A 15,853-nucleotide genomic window follows, 5' to 3' on the forward strand; every position below is an offset into this window, starting at 1 on the left:
GGAAATAATTACATTCGTGATTATAAAAGACGAGATACAAATAGTAGTAGAGGTAAGTTCTTCCAGTAGGAGTGGAATGTGATTAATGGCATGAAGGAGGCACTTTATTTTACTGTTTCTCAACTTATCATACTTTAACAAATCAAAATCCGATTCGGGACTAAATGTTGCTGTTGCAGGTATTTGTATATGAAACTTTGTGAATTTTACTTATTTTGTTTAATTGTGCTTCGAAAGGCACCGCTAAGTTAAATGGAGTATTATCAAAAATATAAATCATATAAAGCTTAACATGATTTTGTGTTGGTTAATCATTTTTTTTGTTTACACTTTGGGAAAATGGCCCTGGTGGGATTTTTTTTTAGCGTAAATTGATCCTTTTGCTATCTCGCCTTACCTCCTGATGTACCAATTATACAGAAACTAATAAATGAATAGATTATCAATTTTTTATCGTCCTGTATTTCTATGATATATGTGTCAATTGGTGTTAGAAAGCAACAAACCGTTTATTGGTCAATCCTTCTGTTCTTTCTGCAGAAACTTTGTCTAAATGTAATATTTACTGAGCTCTGTAACACATAGTTTATGTCGTGCGGAATTAATGACAAGAGGTTTTATATGGGGTGTTTTTTATTTGCTTATTTTTTTGGGTGTATGTGTGTCTGTATTTTAAATATTTCTGTATAAAACTAAAATTTTACATCTTATCTTTATTCTTTTATTCATTATTTCTCTTTCTCATTTTTCAATTTTACGAATAATCAAAATAGACCATCAATGTATTTATGTTACACTTGAATAATATTTATTTCGTCTATTCAAATAGTCATCATTTACGTGTAAACCGGATATCGAATATACAATAATTAATTTCGTGTGACTATACTTCCTTGTATGTGTATAACTACCAAAACTAATTAAAAAAAAATTCGAAATTAAAAAAGATAGTAAATAAAAAATAAAGAAAAATGTACAATTCTTGCCCGAGTACACAGTTGTTGAATAGTACATTACTTTTAGAAAAAAACGCAGTCTTAAAAAATCCCACCTGCAATATAAAAAAAAACAACAGATTTTTCAGCGTAGTGTTCTTCTTTTGGGACACATTTTTGAACAATTAGACATCATGTCGGAAAAGATAAAAATTTATTTATACCAGGTTTAGAAACACATGAAACAGAAAGAAATTGAGGCTCGCCGAGTTTTCACCTTTTTCGTAGCGCGTACAAATAAATTTTATATTTTCCGACAATGCACGTATTTTTTTTTATATTGTTTTTATTCTGAAATTGACTCCAGACACTTGAAAGTTATCAAAATATATATTGATCTTTAATAAACCGATACTTTTGTAAATATATGGAAAGGTCATCCAATCGACACTTATAAAAACAATTAATTGATATCCCTTACAAGCCGAAGAAAACCAACACACTCACACAGAACGTAAAGTGGGCATGAAACAATATAATTATGATTAATTATCAATCAAGTTACATTTTTTTCTATTTTTATAATCTTTTCTCATTTATAACATAACATTTATTTCATTACAGGTCCAACTTTTATAGTTCTAGACTGGAACAGACTCTACTTAATAAATAAGAACGACAGTACAGTGATTAAACTTTTGGTTGACATTCCGAGGCAGAGTAGCGAACATTTTCAAATAGACTACCATCAAACAAAATCCTACATTTATTGGGTGGATCCGTATTCCGGAACTATGCATAGGTAGTTACCAAACATATAATCATGCAGATCATTAATGTTACAAAAGCATGTGTCCATCGGAAATAGTTTAGAATGAAATATAATTGCCTTTGTAGATACCAAAGAGAAAATAAATAATGTGATACAACATAAGAGAAAGATAACTGATGAGCAGTTGATTGATATTTTACCTAACATTGATAACCGTTTTCACTGGAAGAAACAAAAAATCGAAAACGATAGTTCTGAACAAATTAAAAAAATATTATGCCTAAATAAAGATTTTTAAATCATGATGAAAAAGACGATATTTGACATATTTGCTAAGATATTTAATATAACTAATTCACTTATAATTATTAACTAGATTAACCTCGGATATATTTTTTTTATGTTTCTCGAAATCGTTTCATGGAACACACAGTGTTGCTTAGTTTGTTCGTCAGTCCGTCCATACATATATGCTTTCCGTATGAAATCTGGATTTTCTTCTACTTAATTATAACGAAATTTCTAAAAATGGAAGATATAGCAGAGAACCTAAGCCTATGGGTTATAGATCTATATAGGTATAACATTAAGATAAACATCGAACTTTTCAAAGTACTTCGTTTGATTATTCTTAAAACACTTAGGTTTTAAAGTACACGGATGTCCGTGAACCCAATTTTACATTTAATGCAAGTCAAACAATTCATTAATCTTTTAACGTAATTTTGCTGTATAAGTCGTTAGAAATAAATAAGTAATATGTCATCAAATAAAATTATTTCTAATAATTTTTACTTGCATTCTCTACCATATATATATCTTTGAATAAATACGGGTCTGAATCTATAACAAACACATGACAAATCATTTATTAGAGGGATTTTTTTAGATTCCATTAGGAATAATTTATCACCTGATATATTAAATCGCCTACTTACTAATTACTGCTTGAATTTTATATATATAAAATCCCCCCAAAAAACAACATTCTCTTTACATATTCCGTGGTAACTTGCCAATAAAAAATATATTATATATGACTTAATTTGCAATTATACAAAAACTGTTTTAATTGCTTTTATATAGATATTTGAATAAACACGGATCTGAATCTTTAACAAACACGTGACATATTATTTACTAAAGGGGTATCTTTTTAAAAAGTTTTATTAGGAATAATTTATCAGCTGATATATGAAATTGCCTACTTAATAATTAATGCATGAATTTATCAAACTTTTCCCTCGTTTTTAAAAAAAGATGATACCGCTGATTAACAAATATATCTACTGTTTGTATATAAGTTGTAGAAGATTTAACGTTTTCCCCTGCGGTTACCTTATTTTTTCATAACGGACCAACTGTTATTATCTTTCAGTGTACAATGTATCTTTTCCAAATGGCTACATAAAAAAAAATCAAAAAGGTTATCGTCATTCTTTTATATGACTCATTGGTGTGAAAACACAATTGTTATACATACTAGAATAATAAACGTTACATTCACAGGCAAGGCTGATAACGTTATTTGTACCGTACATCCTTTACGACCCTTTTTTGAAATTAAAATGTATATGTTATCTTTAGAAGTATTACGAATTGTCTTGTAAACTGGTTCGTGTTGTCTTAAAAAGTGATTCGGGTTGTTTTAAGATTGTCCCGAGTTGTCTTGCTATGACTTGCCTCGAGTTGTCATGTATTCATAGTTTCTAAATTTACTTATTTTTTTTAATTTTTTTTTTAGATCATTTATTGGCATGTTAAATGGTCAGGTCCTGCTACTTTATGTAAGGGTTCAACTTGCATTTAAATGTCAAGTGAACAGCATGAAATAATTAAGGCTTTTACTTAATCTAATAAGTTTTTATTTTCAGAACATGCTATCCTTGTAGCAATGGTGAAAGAATGATTGAAGAAATAATACCGAAATCGTCACTTTATCATCCAATAAGTTTTGCAATAGACTCCGACAACGACCACATTTATTGGTCTGACAGCAGCTTTGATGCAATTATCCGCTCAAATCTTGATGGCTCAAACGAAACTGTTATTATAAATGGCAGTGGTTTTGGAAAAGGACATCTCACTTTAGATGTGGAAAATAGGTGAGAAAAGTTTTAAATGATTCATATGATAGTATCTTTTATTTATTTTACTTTTAAATTATCTTCCTATTTGCTAAATGAAATTAGTGAACTGTATGCAACATCATAATTGACACTCGTTATTTTACGGGGAATGATATATCATCATTATGGATAGGTTTTGAAAAAAAATCTTTAAATTCCATGTAAGTTTTGCAAAAGATATTAAACGTTTTAAAACACTGACATTAAACTGCATATGCAGATTTTTTTTACAATTTGCCAAGAAAGATTTAATTAAAAGTATTGGTCACCGTGCTATTTTTCAAGCTATGAGTCGTTGAAAATTGCCAGAATTTGGTTAGTTTGTTCATGAAAAAAACACATTAGTGTGCATAAAAACAATTCTGTGGGATAGAATTTTGAAATAAATTGTGAGAAGAAAGGTTTCATAACATGTTTAAAGAAAATTAAAAGAAAACATGGTGTCACCGAACTTGTTTTTTTTGCTACAAGTAAAAATTAAAAAATTCCCTATCAGCCCAGTATAAATTTTGTATTAAAAGAGCTATCTCCCCTGGCTCATTTGAAAAAAAAAAGATTTTAAAATAGAAAAAATGATATTTGTTAAAATATTTTGTAGAATACGATTAATTAACAAGTTAATTTAAATAGTAGAAATAGTCTAACCATTGAATTGCAAATCTGTCTTCACATATGCAGCTTTAGGCAAATAACTAGACCTTTTTTTTTTACAGTGATTGTACAATCCAAGATGGCGGTATACAATGAATCTACCTTAACTCTAATTCCAAAACATACACAAATTTCGAGAACCAATATGTTTTCAATATTTTGTTTCAAAGGCTAAAACTGCCTCTTCCAAAGTTTCATATAATTCTATGAAACGTGCGATCGAAATATTTATAAAAGAAAAAGGAGCAACACCACCATTAATGTTTCCCGAAATCAAATTACAAAAAAAGTCAAATGTGTTAAATTGGCACGTTACCAAAAAATGTGCAAAAATTATGTCTGCCTCAAAATAAATAAACTTGGCATGGATCGAGTTGATATCTGTTGTGTTTTTCTTTTCTTGAATTTTTCTTTAGGCGTATTTTTGTCTAAATGGTTTCTAACTATCTAAAATTAGACTGTTCGGGTTTAAAATTCTAGAGGTACTTGAAAATAATAGAAATAGGCATATTTTAAGCTCTATAAACGCTCAGTAATCTCACTGTTATGTATAAGATATGCTACACATAAACGTCAATCAGGTTTTGAAAAAACACTGTACTGCATTTATTTGTAAGCATACAAGCATCTGTTTCTTTGGTCCTTTTTTAGTGAGAAATGAATCAGAAAATGTCCATAATAAATGTTTTTTGTATGAAACATAACATATCATTATATATTACTGCATATGTAAGGTCAACAAAATTTCAAATCGTAATAATTTGTTATTTTAGCTGGATATACTTTATGGACGATGAAATTGGTTCAATTGAAAGGTGTACTTTAGATGGAGATGATCAAATGACAGTAATCAGCGACTCTGTTTTGACCAAAAAGTCACGAATATTACTGGGTGAATATCCAATAAAAACACTTAAAAAATGAGGTTAAATTTGCAAAATAATAAACTATGAAACTTATACATGGCTGAAAAGAGAAAAGTATGACGATTAGAATGAAAATCAGATCTGGTTTTTTTTCGATTGACTTCTTCAACAGTATAGTATAATTAACAAACAGTTCATCTTTATACGAGCTCAATGGTGGTTTATTGATAATTCGGTCACCTTTCAAAAATCTATGGTATTAGCTTGTCTACTGTCCATATTTTTTACAGGGTATCGGCCAAATCTTTAAAGTAATATGAAACCTCAAATTAAACAAATATGATTCATATGTTTTTTTATAACTAAGTGGATAGTTTTCATTATAAAACTTTGATTGTTTATTATAAGGTAATAATCGGTAAACTATGGGTTCAAAACACGGCAAATAATTACCTGCCATATTTGTTAAATCATAACAAACAGGCTAAAAAAATGACGACTTTACGATATTTTTGCGTAAGAAATAAAAAAATCGTGCACAGAAGACTAAGTTCCTAATTCTATCTCATTTTTGAATGATAGTTTTTCATATGTGACGTCATGCTGTTTCTAAATTGCATAAATTCAAATGTGGCATAACGTTTCTGCCTTTTCGCCATCGTATGTGACGTCACAATTTTTTTAATTACGTTGACGCCTGGACTGAGTCGGATGTGTGTCTATTTTGTGATAAACTTGGGTTTAGTTTTCTGTAATTAGTTAATATTTCAGTTTCATTATGTATATCTCTTTCATATTCATTTGTTAAAATTTACTGTTTGCAATAGCATTAAGTATTCTATATAATAAGGATGTTCTTATCCCGTGCATAAAAACAATGCCGTATTTGTCAAAACCTTTTCAACTATGATCTTCAGTGTTGTACAACTTTGAACCTTTTTCACGTTCGATCTTTTATATCTAGGCGTTATGAATTCAGGTTTAGTTTTCTGTAATTAGGTAATACTTTAGTTTCTTTGTGTATATCTCTTTCATATTCATTTGATAAAATTTACTGTTTGCAATAGCATGAATTGTTCTATATAATAAGAATGTTCTTATCCCGGGCATAAAAACAATGCCGTATTTTGCGAAACCTTTTCAACTTTGATCTTCAGTGCTGTACAACTTTGTACTTTTTTCACTTTCGATCTTTTATATCTGGGCGTCACTGGTGAATCTTGTGTGGACAAGGCGCGTTTTTGGCGTATTGAATTTTAAACCTGATGCTTTTTGTTATCTATTAATCATGTTTTTCTGTGTCTAATATGTTCTCTTATTTATTTGTATTGTAGTCCTGTAATATTATGTTGTCATTTCAATGTTATATTTAACTTTGCCATTAAAGTGCGAGGTTTGGCATGCCTTAAAACCAGGTTCAACCCACCACTTTTATTCCCCTTTAAAAGTGTCCTGTACCAAGTCAGGAAGATGGTCATTGTTATAATATTGTTCGTTTCTCTTTGTGTTGCATTTTAACGTTGAGTCGTTTGTGTTTTCTCTTATTTTTGAGATATTGAGATAAGACGTGGCACGGTACTTGTCTATCCCAAATTCATGTATTTGGTTTTCATGTTACATTTGTTATTCTCGTGGTGTTTTGTCTGATGAATGGTCTGTTTCTGTGTGTGTTGCGTTTCGGTGATGTGTCGTTGTTCTCCTCTTATATTTAATGCGTTTCGCTCGGTTTTGGTTTGTTACCCCGATTTTGTTTTTTGTCCATGGATTTATGAGTTTTGAACAGCGGTATACTACTGTTGCCTTTATTTATCACCACCGGACCGGAATCTCTGCTGGTGGACAATCTGTCCCCGAGGATTCTACCAGTCCGGTAGCGTAACAGCATGAAAACTAGTAGAAAAAATAATATTATACTGGATGACACGACGCCCAGGATAAAAAGGTGTCAATCGGCTGTTGTCAAGGACACAACAACACCGATTTTATCAGGTGTCCCCAGGATCATCTCAAATGATGTTATGAAAATGACACATGTGCAGTCTTCTGAATCCTCATTGTACTATAAAAATGCAGACAAGTTTGAATATATTCGGCCGTGTACTGTTCAACTTTCAGATATTTTAGATTTCAATGACAACCATCAATATTGCTCTATTTCCAAATGTAACCGTAAAAATTGTAAAACCTGTGATATTCTTATAACTGATACCCACTTTCAAAGTAATTTAACCACCAAAAATTACAATACACATAGCCATGAGGATTTGAATTGCACTGCCTCCAATATTGTTTACGGTATTGAATGTACTCTTTGTGGATTGATCTACGTCGGGGAAACTCGGCAAAGACTCAATTTTAGGATGAATGATCATCGGTCTAATGTTAATGATCCTAATAACAACAAATTTCTCTATAAACATTTTAATCAGCCTGACCATTCTATTGTTTCAATGAAAGTCCGGATTATAGAGAAAATATATCATCCAACAAATGACCCCATATTGAGTACACCATATCGTTTACAAAGAGAAGACTTTTGGATCAGAGAGTTGGGAACAGCCATTCCCTATGGATGCAATGACAAAATTGATGGTGTAGGTATTTTATCTAGTCCCAGGTGTAGTACTGTCAATACATTAAAATTATTTAATACTTCTGCTCGACGAAATAGAAGTCATGGTCACAGAAAATATATACCACCTGCTGTACACACCGTGACAATTGATATTCTATTAACGTCTGTTCAAAAACCTTTAGGTATTCATCATATTAGAACTAAATTATACTCCATTTCATTGTCAAAACTTTCTTTACTATTTCAAGATGCCAAAAATACTTCCGTTACTGATTCTCGTTCTGTTTTGTATAGATTAGTTGCAATTATCATGGACATTGCTAACCATAGACTATTTAAACCCGTATTGACTACATCCAATAGTGAGGAAAAGCGTTACTTTTTTAAGGTAGAATTCGCCAATAAAGGTTTAGATGCTGTAAATATTGGCAATATTTTTCATCAAAAATCTGTACAAAAAACTATACCTGATTACTTCAAAAATAAAGCTACACCTGTTATTTCTTATATTTACACCAAGTCTATTGCATCAAAGATTTTCAACCACAAGAGAGTTTTAGAGGATTTTAACCTCAAAGATACAAAATCCAAGCCTCCGGATTGCTCATGTGCATCTTCTCAATATAATTATAGTCCAGCTGGTCATATTATTACTGGTGACCTTGGTATTGTTACCAATAAACAACTAAAAGAGTTGCTAGCCAAGGGACCAAAGTATAGAATCCCCCAGCCCATCAACTGGAAAAAGAATTTCAAGTTACTGATGGATGCAGTTGAGGACTATGCAAGAAAATGGATAAAGCGCGAACCAGACGAACCCGAACTGGACACTTTGTCTGAATGGATCAAAGCTATTCGATCATGCATTCAGAGGCGCATACAAAAACTAAGATGTAATATGAGTACAAGAGTTTCTAACCCTTTCAAGAATCCGGAGGTTGTGGATGCTTTATCCTCTTTGCATGACAAATATGTCGTTGTTCCGGCAGATAAAGCCTCTAATAATATTGTCTTCATATGTAAAAAACATTATTTGCAATGTCTCACTACAGAGCTTGGAATTGATCAAACTACTGGTAATCCTACATATTCTTTAACATCATTTACCAAGGATGAAATTTTACAAAATCATAAATCTGTCCTTCTTTCTTTTGGTATCAACATCAAAGAAAACGAAGAAAACTTGCCCTCATTATACTGGATACCTAAATTACACAAAACTCCATATAAAGAACGATACATAGCTGGGTCTTCAAAATGTTCGACTAAACATCTTTCTTAAGTATTGACTACTATTCTTTCTACAGTTAAAGATGGGCTTCAAAAATATTGTGAGGAGATATATACTACCAGTGGTGTTAACCAGATGTGGATTCTCAAAAATTCGAAAGATCTACTGCTTAACCTTTGCAGTTTTGCAGCAACATTAAAACTTTTGATTTTTCTACGCTATATACTACTATTCCCCATGCTCAGTTGAAAGATCGACTTCACCAACTCATAAAACAGAGCTTTTTCTATAAAAATGGGAATCGTAGATACAAATTTCTTGTTTTGGGATACAATACTTCATATTTTGTGAAGAATCACACTGAATCTTCCAGAAAATATACTGAAGATGATATTATTAAAATGCTGGACTTTTTGATCGACAATATATTTGTTGAGTTTGGAGGATTTATATTTCAACAGACAGTCGGTATTCCAATGGGTACTAATTGTGCATCCCTGCTGGCTGATTTGTTTTTGTATTCGTATGAAGCAGAATTTATTCAGAACCTTCTAAAAGACAAAAAGAAAAAGCACCTTGCGAAATTCTTTAATTTTACTTTTCGATATATTGATGATGTTTTATCGTTGAACAACCCATACTTCAGCCAATACTTACATCTCATATATCCCAGTGAACTTGAAATTAAGGATACTACTGATACTAGAAGGACTGCTTCATACCTTGATCTTTTCCTCAATATTGACGTAAATGGACGACTTCACACAAAAATCTATGATAAACGGGACGATTTCAACCTCCCAATTATCAATTTCCCATTTCTCAGCAGTAACATACCCTCTGCCTCTTCGTATGGTGTTTACATATCACAATTGATACGTTATTCACGTGCATGTTCACACAATACGGACTTCATATACAGGAGTGTGCTCCTTACGCAGAAACTGCTCCAACAAAGTTATGAGGAGGACAGATTAAAATTGACACTCCGTAAATTTTGTGGACACCATCACGAATTGGTTGATCCATATGATGTCTCTTTAACCTAACTAGCTAAGGACATTTTTACCACATGGTAGATTGTGGTTTGTCATTATGTCGTCTAATCTTTTAATTACCAAACGTGACTTATTCCCGATTGTGACCGTTTTGCTGAATGTGAATTCGCATTACTATAAGACGTGTTTCTGTACTTGTTCATCCCAAATTCATGTATTTAGTTTACATGTTTAATGTTATATTTGTAATTCTCATCAGATTTTGTCAAATGTGTTGACGTCTTCTTATTATATATTTAGGTATGACGTATAGAAAAATTAATCACCTCCTCTTTATTAATTATATTAAATTTTGTACGATTATTTACGTTTGAAGTTGGATTCATAACAAACTGGACATATATATATATTACAGTTAATTGCTATTAATAAGTATTGCAACATGCATTTTGTTTAAATGAATTATCAGTATTTAGTTCTAAATCAATCCTAATTCTATCTCATTTTTGAATGATAGTTTTTCATATGTGACGTCATGCTGTTTCTAAATTTCATAAATTCAAATGTGGCATAACGTTTCTGCCTTTTCGCCATCGTATGTGACGTCACAATTTTTTTAATTACGTTGACGCCTGGACTGAGTCGGATGTGTGTCTATTTTGTGATAAACTTGGGTTTAGTTTTCTGTAATTAGTTAATATTTCAGTTTCATTATGTATATCTCTTTCATATTCATTTGTTAAAAATTACTGTTTGCAATAGCATTAAGTATTCTATATAATAAGGATGTTCTTATCCCGTGCATAAAACAATGCCGTATTTGTCAAAACCTTTTCAACTTTTGATCTTCAGTGTTGTACAACTTTGTACCTTTTTCACGTTCGATCTTTTATATCTAGGCGTTATGAATTCAGGTTTAGTTTTCTGTTATTAGGTAATACTTTAGTTTCTTTGTGTATATCTCTTTCATATTCATTTGATAAAATTTACTGTTTGCAATAGCATGAATTGTTCTATATAATAAGAATGTTCTTATCCCGGGCATAAACACAATGCCGTATTTTGCGAAACCTTTTCAACTTTTGATCTTCAGTGCTGTACAACTTTGTACTTTTTTCACTTTCGATCTTTTATATCTGGGCGTCACTGGTGAGTCTTGTGTGGACAAGGCGCGTTTTTGGCGTATTGAATTTTAAACCTGATGCTTTTTGTTATCTATTAATCATGTTTTTCTGTGTCTAATATGTTCTCCTATTTATTTGTATTGTAGTCCTGTAATATTATGTTGTCATTTCAATGTTATATTTAACTTTGCCATTAAAGTGCGAGGTTTGGCATGCCTTAAAACCAGGTTCAACCCACCCTTTATTCCCCTTTAAAAGTGTCCTGTACCAAGTCAGGAAGATGGTCTTTGTTATAATATTGTTCGTTTCTCTTTGTGTTGCATTTTAACGTTGAGTCGTTTGTGTTTTCTCTTATTTTTGAGATATTGAGATAAGACGTGGCACGGTACTTGTCTATCCCAAATTCATGTATTTGGTTTTCATGTTATATTTGTTATTCTCGTGGTGTTTTGTCTGATGAATGGTCTGTTTCTGTGTGTGTTGCGTTTCGGTGATGTGTCGTTGTTCTCCTCTTATATTTAATGCGTTTCGCTCGGTTTTGGTTTGTTACCCCGATTTTGTTTTTTGTCCATGGATTTATGAGTTTTGAACAGCGGTATACTACTGTTGCCTTTATTTATGATGTGTTACTGCATTGGTCAATAAATTGGATAAACATTATTTTTCACCAGTCACTCGTTTCATATGACTTTACGTGTTACCTTTATGCTAGCACTATAGCAATACATAATCAAATACATGTTTTACATTGCACGATTTGCTATTCAATATAAAACTCTTATTTGTAGAGTTTGAAGTCGGAAGAATTCATTGGACAGTACGATACATGATAAGGTCTGCGTTTTTAAACGGAAGTGATGTGCAGGAAATTAACGGTTATGGCTTTAAATATTCTGGGTATTTAATAAATGGCATTGCTGTCAACAATGACAATCTGTACTATACTGACAACAGGGGTAGTAGATATGTGAATCAAGTTGATAGAACTGGAAATAAGTTCGCTAGAGCAGCCCGTGTACATAGTAGTATAAACGATATAAAAATATATCATGGAGAAGGTAAATATAAATGAGTAGAAAGAAACGAACTTCCTAGTAATGTCTTTTCTCCTTTCTAGATATGATGATTCAAAATGTATGTCATAAATATTAGCAATGTACAACCCTTGTTGAAAGATATATTAGAATATTAAAAAAGTATTATACAATTCGCCTTTTCAGAATCTAAAAGGAGTACGGGTAATCTCATTGTTCGTACACCAAAATGAAAATAGCGTAAAATAATTGCATGGAATTCCATTGTTTAGAACGTTTTAAACAAAGCACAATGTTTTGGTGTACGCTTTTGAAAATATTACCCATAATGCATTAGATTCTGAAATGGCGAATTTAGGACAAGGGATAGCTTGGACATGAGATCTTAAGACAAAGTACATCATTAATGCCTGACATTGCAGAATTTAACATAGGAAGGAATAGGGATAATTGCAAACACACAATTTTAACAGTAAAATATTTAAATAAGTCTGCGTTTTAGGACAATAAAATTATTGGCTTCGCTAAATTCAACTTTCATATCCACGTTTGTCGAAAATCAACAACCACTTTACTTTAAATATAACTAGTCATTGCCTTTTAGAAAAGATATATTAATTACAAACGTTCACTGAACGCACATGTCGAAAACAAAGTGTTGTGGAAAAATTACCAATGATACACCATTCCACCAGTGACGTAGGAACGATGATATAAAAAAAAAAAAACTATAGGTTACCGTAAGGCTTTCAGCAATGACCAAATCCAATACCATAAGGAGTTTTCAACAGAACTAAAATGACACAATTGGAACAATTCAAAAGATGAAACCAATATCCTGATTTAGCAATGACCAATATACGAAGAAAAAAAATGGCATTACAATAATCTCCTGAATAAAAGGCTTCTGATTCGCGACATGTTTAACAATAAAAAAATAGAAAACACTTACAGTATCGGCAGCTAGAAAAAAGCCCAGACAAGAAAGTTTTGACCACACTTATAAAGTATTCAAGAAAAAATACGGCATGATTCACGACATAAAAAAAATACAAAAAGGCAACAACCACATAAACAATAAAATTCCCTTTAACTTAGGATAGTGGTTAAACAGCCCAAATTAAGAACAAACTAACACAAAATAACTTTAAAAACTGTTGTCCATTTTTTCTTATAAAATAAATGTTGATTATTTCTGTCGATGTTATATTTACACAGCAAACATATTGTTTATATTTATCTTATATCTCTGTAGTAATTAGGGACCCATGTGTAACATACACAAGACTAGATAATGCCGAAAAACGTTCAACTGGATTTTTTGCTGATTGGACTTCGGAAGAATCAATTAGTGACGACATGTTGAAAGAAGGCTGGTATAGAATTTACAGTGATAATGGGGGTGATATGCCTACCACACAGCTGCCTGGAACAAAGTATTGTGGAACAATGAACCCGATTTGGTTGAATGGTACAAAACAAACTTATTTTACAATTAAATGCAAGATTCTTAAAAAAAAATTGTTTGGTTTAGACGACAATTTTTTTAAACAAAGCTATATGTTTTTTGTTCCATTTAATATGAGGTTTATGTATATAAAGTACAATTTCTTCCAAATGCATTATTTTACTAAAGAACAAGAATTTTTCAGTCACAAATTGAAAAAAAAAATTAACCGATGAATTTTTACAAAAACAAAACTTTTGCATGTCCTTCCTTTGTATTTATATACCAGATCGATACGTAGCAAGCTTGTGCAAAGGACGCACACGAGTTGATATATTTCAATTTAATCCAAGTCATGTAAAGTTGATAGATTTTCCCATTCTTTAAACTCATGTTTACTTGTATATGAACATGAATAATGTTACCTACAATCAAATCAATATCTTTTTATCATTAATACATTTATTGACGGTTTTGCAGGTACTTTGCCAAAATTTGTGGACGGAAATATGACTATAGAAGCCTGCATTCAAACAAATCAAAGTGTTTGTGAAGAGTCAATTTATATTGTAACAAGGAACTGTGATGGCTATAACGTATATTATCTGCGACCAACACCAGCTAATTCATCTTATTGTTTCGGTAATGTATATGTTTTGAACGCCGCGGGGTCAAACAAAATAGGAATGAGTTGATTTCCTTGTCTTTAAAATTGTATGTGTTTTATTTCTATATAGTAAACAATAAAAGTCATAAAGGAACTAGACGACAAGAAGAGGAGCACAATTGCTTCCCATTGGAATGACAACAGTCTGTTGAAAAATAAGTCCTCTAAACGTAACAAATATGTTGTCAATCAAGAAGTCAAGCATCTTGATAATGTCAGTTTCAGAGATTTTTTTGTTTGTTTGGATCAGAGTGATTCTTTACAAAGTACGATTTATTTCTCCCTAAGACAAGATACTTGTGATTTGAAACGAAGCAATATCCTCTGTTAGTTTGGACTTGCAGAGTTACTTGTGAAAGTGTAGAAAAGTCAAATGTTAAATACCATTTCAAGATGAAAGAGTCTGAGGATGTATTTACTCTAACTGATCTTTGGAATTTATTAGTATCCACATCTGATTCACGTCATCTCTATAATAGACAGTTTCACAATCAATTTGAGGCCCGGATTTGATTGCTGATAACATAGAGGTTAATAAGTTAAAAAGAGGTTTCGTGGAAACATTTCAGGAGACAATAACAATAAAAAAACCAAGGAGTGAAAAACGACTCTTAAGACCAAAGTACATTTACATCAACAGTTATAAATAATGAATAAGAAACAACACGAATTCCATTAAACACCGGGAGCGAAATCAGGTGATCCGGAAGGGTAGTCATTTCCTGCACCGTATACGGCACCTGTCGTGTTATTTCTTTGTTCATTTCGGTAATGATAGAGGTTATCATGACTGAGAAAGAAAATCAGATATGATTTCTGACACACTTTTGTCATAATGGCCATCGGCTCATGATGGCGACCGTAAAATGTCTTGTGTGATGACCCTAATTTGATTGATTCAAAGCCCTGTCTTAGCAACTTTTGAGAAAGCAGTTTTCCTTGTTCAACAAAATCAACATACTTTGAGCTAGCTTGTTTATTCGCTTACGGCTGATTATATTTCTGGTTATGCACCATATTTTATCTAACCGAAATCATTTACACCACTCTTGTATCCTCTGTTCTTAACATCAGGCAGGATAAACATCTATTTGCTTTTTATTTCTTTCTACATCTAATTAAATGGCATCTTTTACAATTTAATTTATAGAAGCAAAAAACATAATAAAAAAAAACAAACAGAAAAATCTCTTTACACAATACACGACCATTTTTACTGCTTTTTTTGCATTTTGGGTATTGATCTGAATAGATCCCAACCTTGGTAGTCTTGTGAATTCATAGACTAAAAACATTGATTGGTCTAACCTTATCCATAACTTTTTTATTGCATATACTCTAAGGACGCGGTATAGACTCTTTCTGTGGACTACCACATTATGAACCCGAGAAACATCCGTCTCTATTGTCGGTCTTTTTCATGT

At 31.6% G+C, this 15,853-nt stretch overlaps 1 protein-coding gene and 1 long non-coding RNA gene across 2 annotated transcripts in view; both read left to right on the forward strand.

Annotated features, from left to right (window-relative positions):
* Window positions 1–3,686: 3,686 nt before the first annotated feature.
* LOC134721415 (uncharacterized) lies at window positions 3,687–12,170 on the forward strand. The gene is made up of 3 exons (XR_010107849.1): window positions 3,687–3,812; window positions 5,261–5,379; window positions 12,070–12,170. It is a non-coding gene; the product is annotated as an uncharacterized LOC134721415 (long non-coding RNA).
* Window positions 12,171–13,674: 1,504 nt separating this feature from the next.
* The window catches only part of LOC134722726 (von Willebrand factor D and EGF domain-containing protein-like), a 50,840-nt gene continuing 48,661 nt past the window's right edge, over window positions 13,675–15,853 (forward strand). The window contains exons 1-2 of the mRNA XM_063586347.1: window positions 13,675–13,786; window positions 14,243–14,404. Coding sequence (XP_063442417.1) covers window positions 13,675–13,786; window positions 14,243–14,404 — 274 coding nt within the window. The remainder of the gene's footprint in view (window positions 13,787–14,242; window positions 14,405–15,853) is intronic.

Source organism: Mytilus trossulus, chromosome 6, assembly GCF_036588685.1.
Source record: "Mytilus trossulus isolate FHL-02 chromosome 6, PNRI_Mtr1.1.1.hap1, whole genome shotgun sequence".
In the NCBI taxonomy this organism is placed as follows: Eukaryota; Metazoa; Mollusca; class Bivalvia; order Mytilida; family Mytilidae; genus Mytilus; species Mytilus trossulus.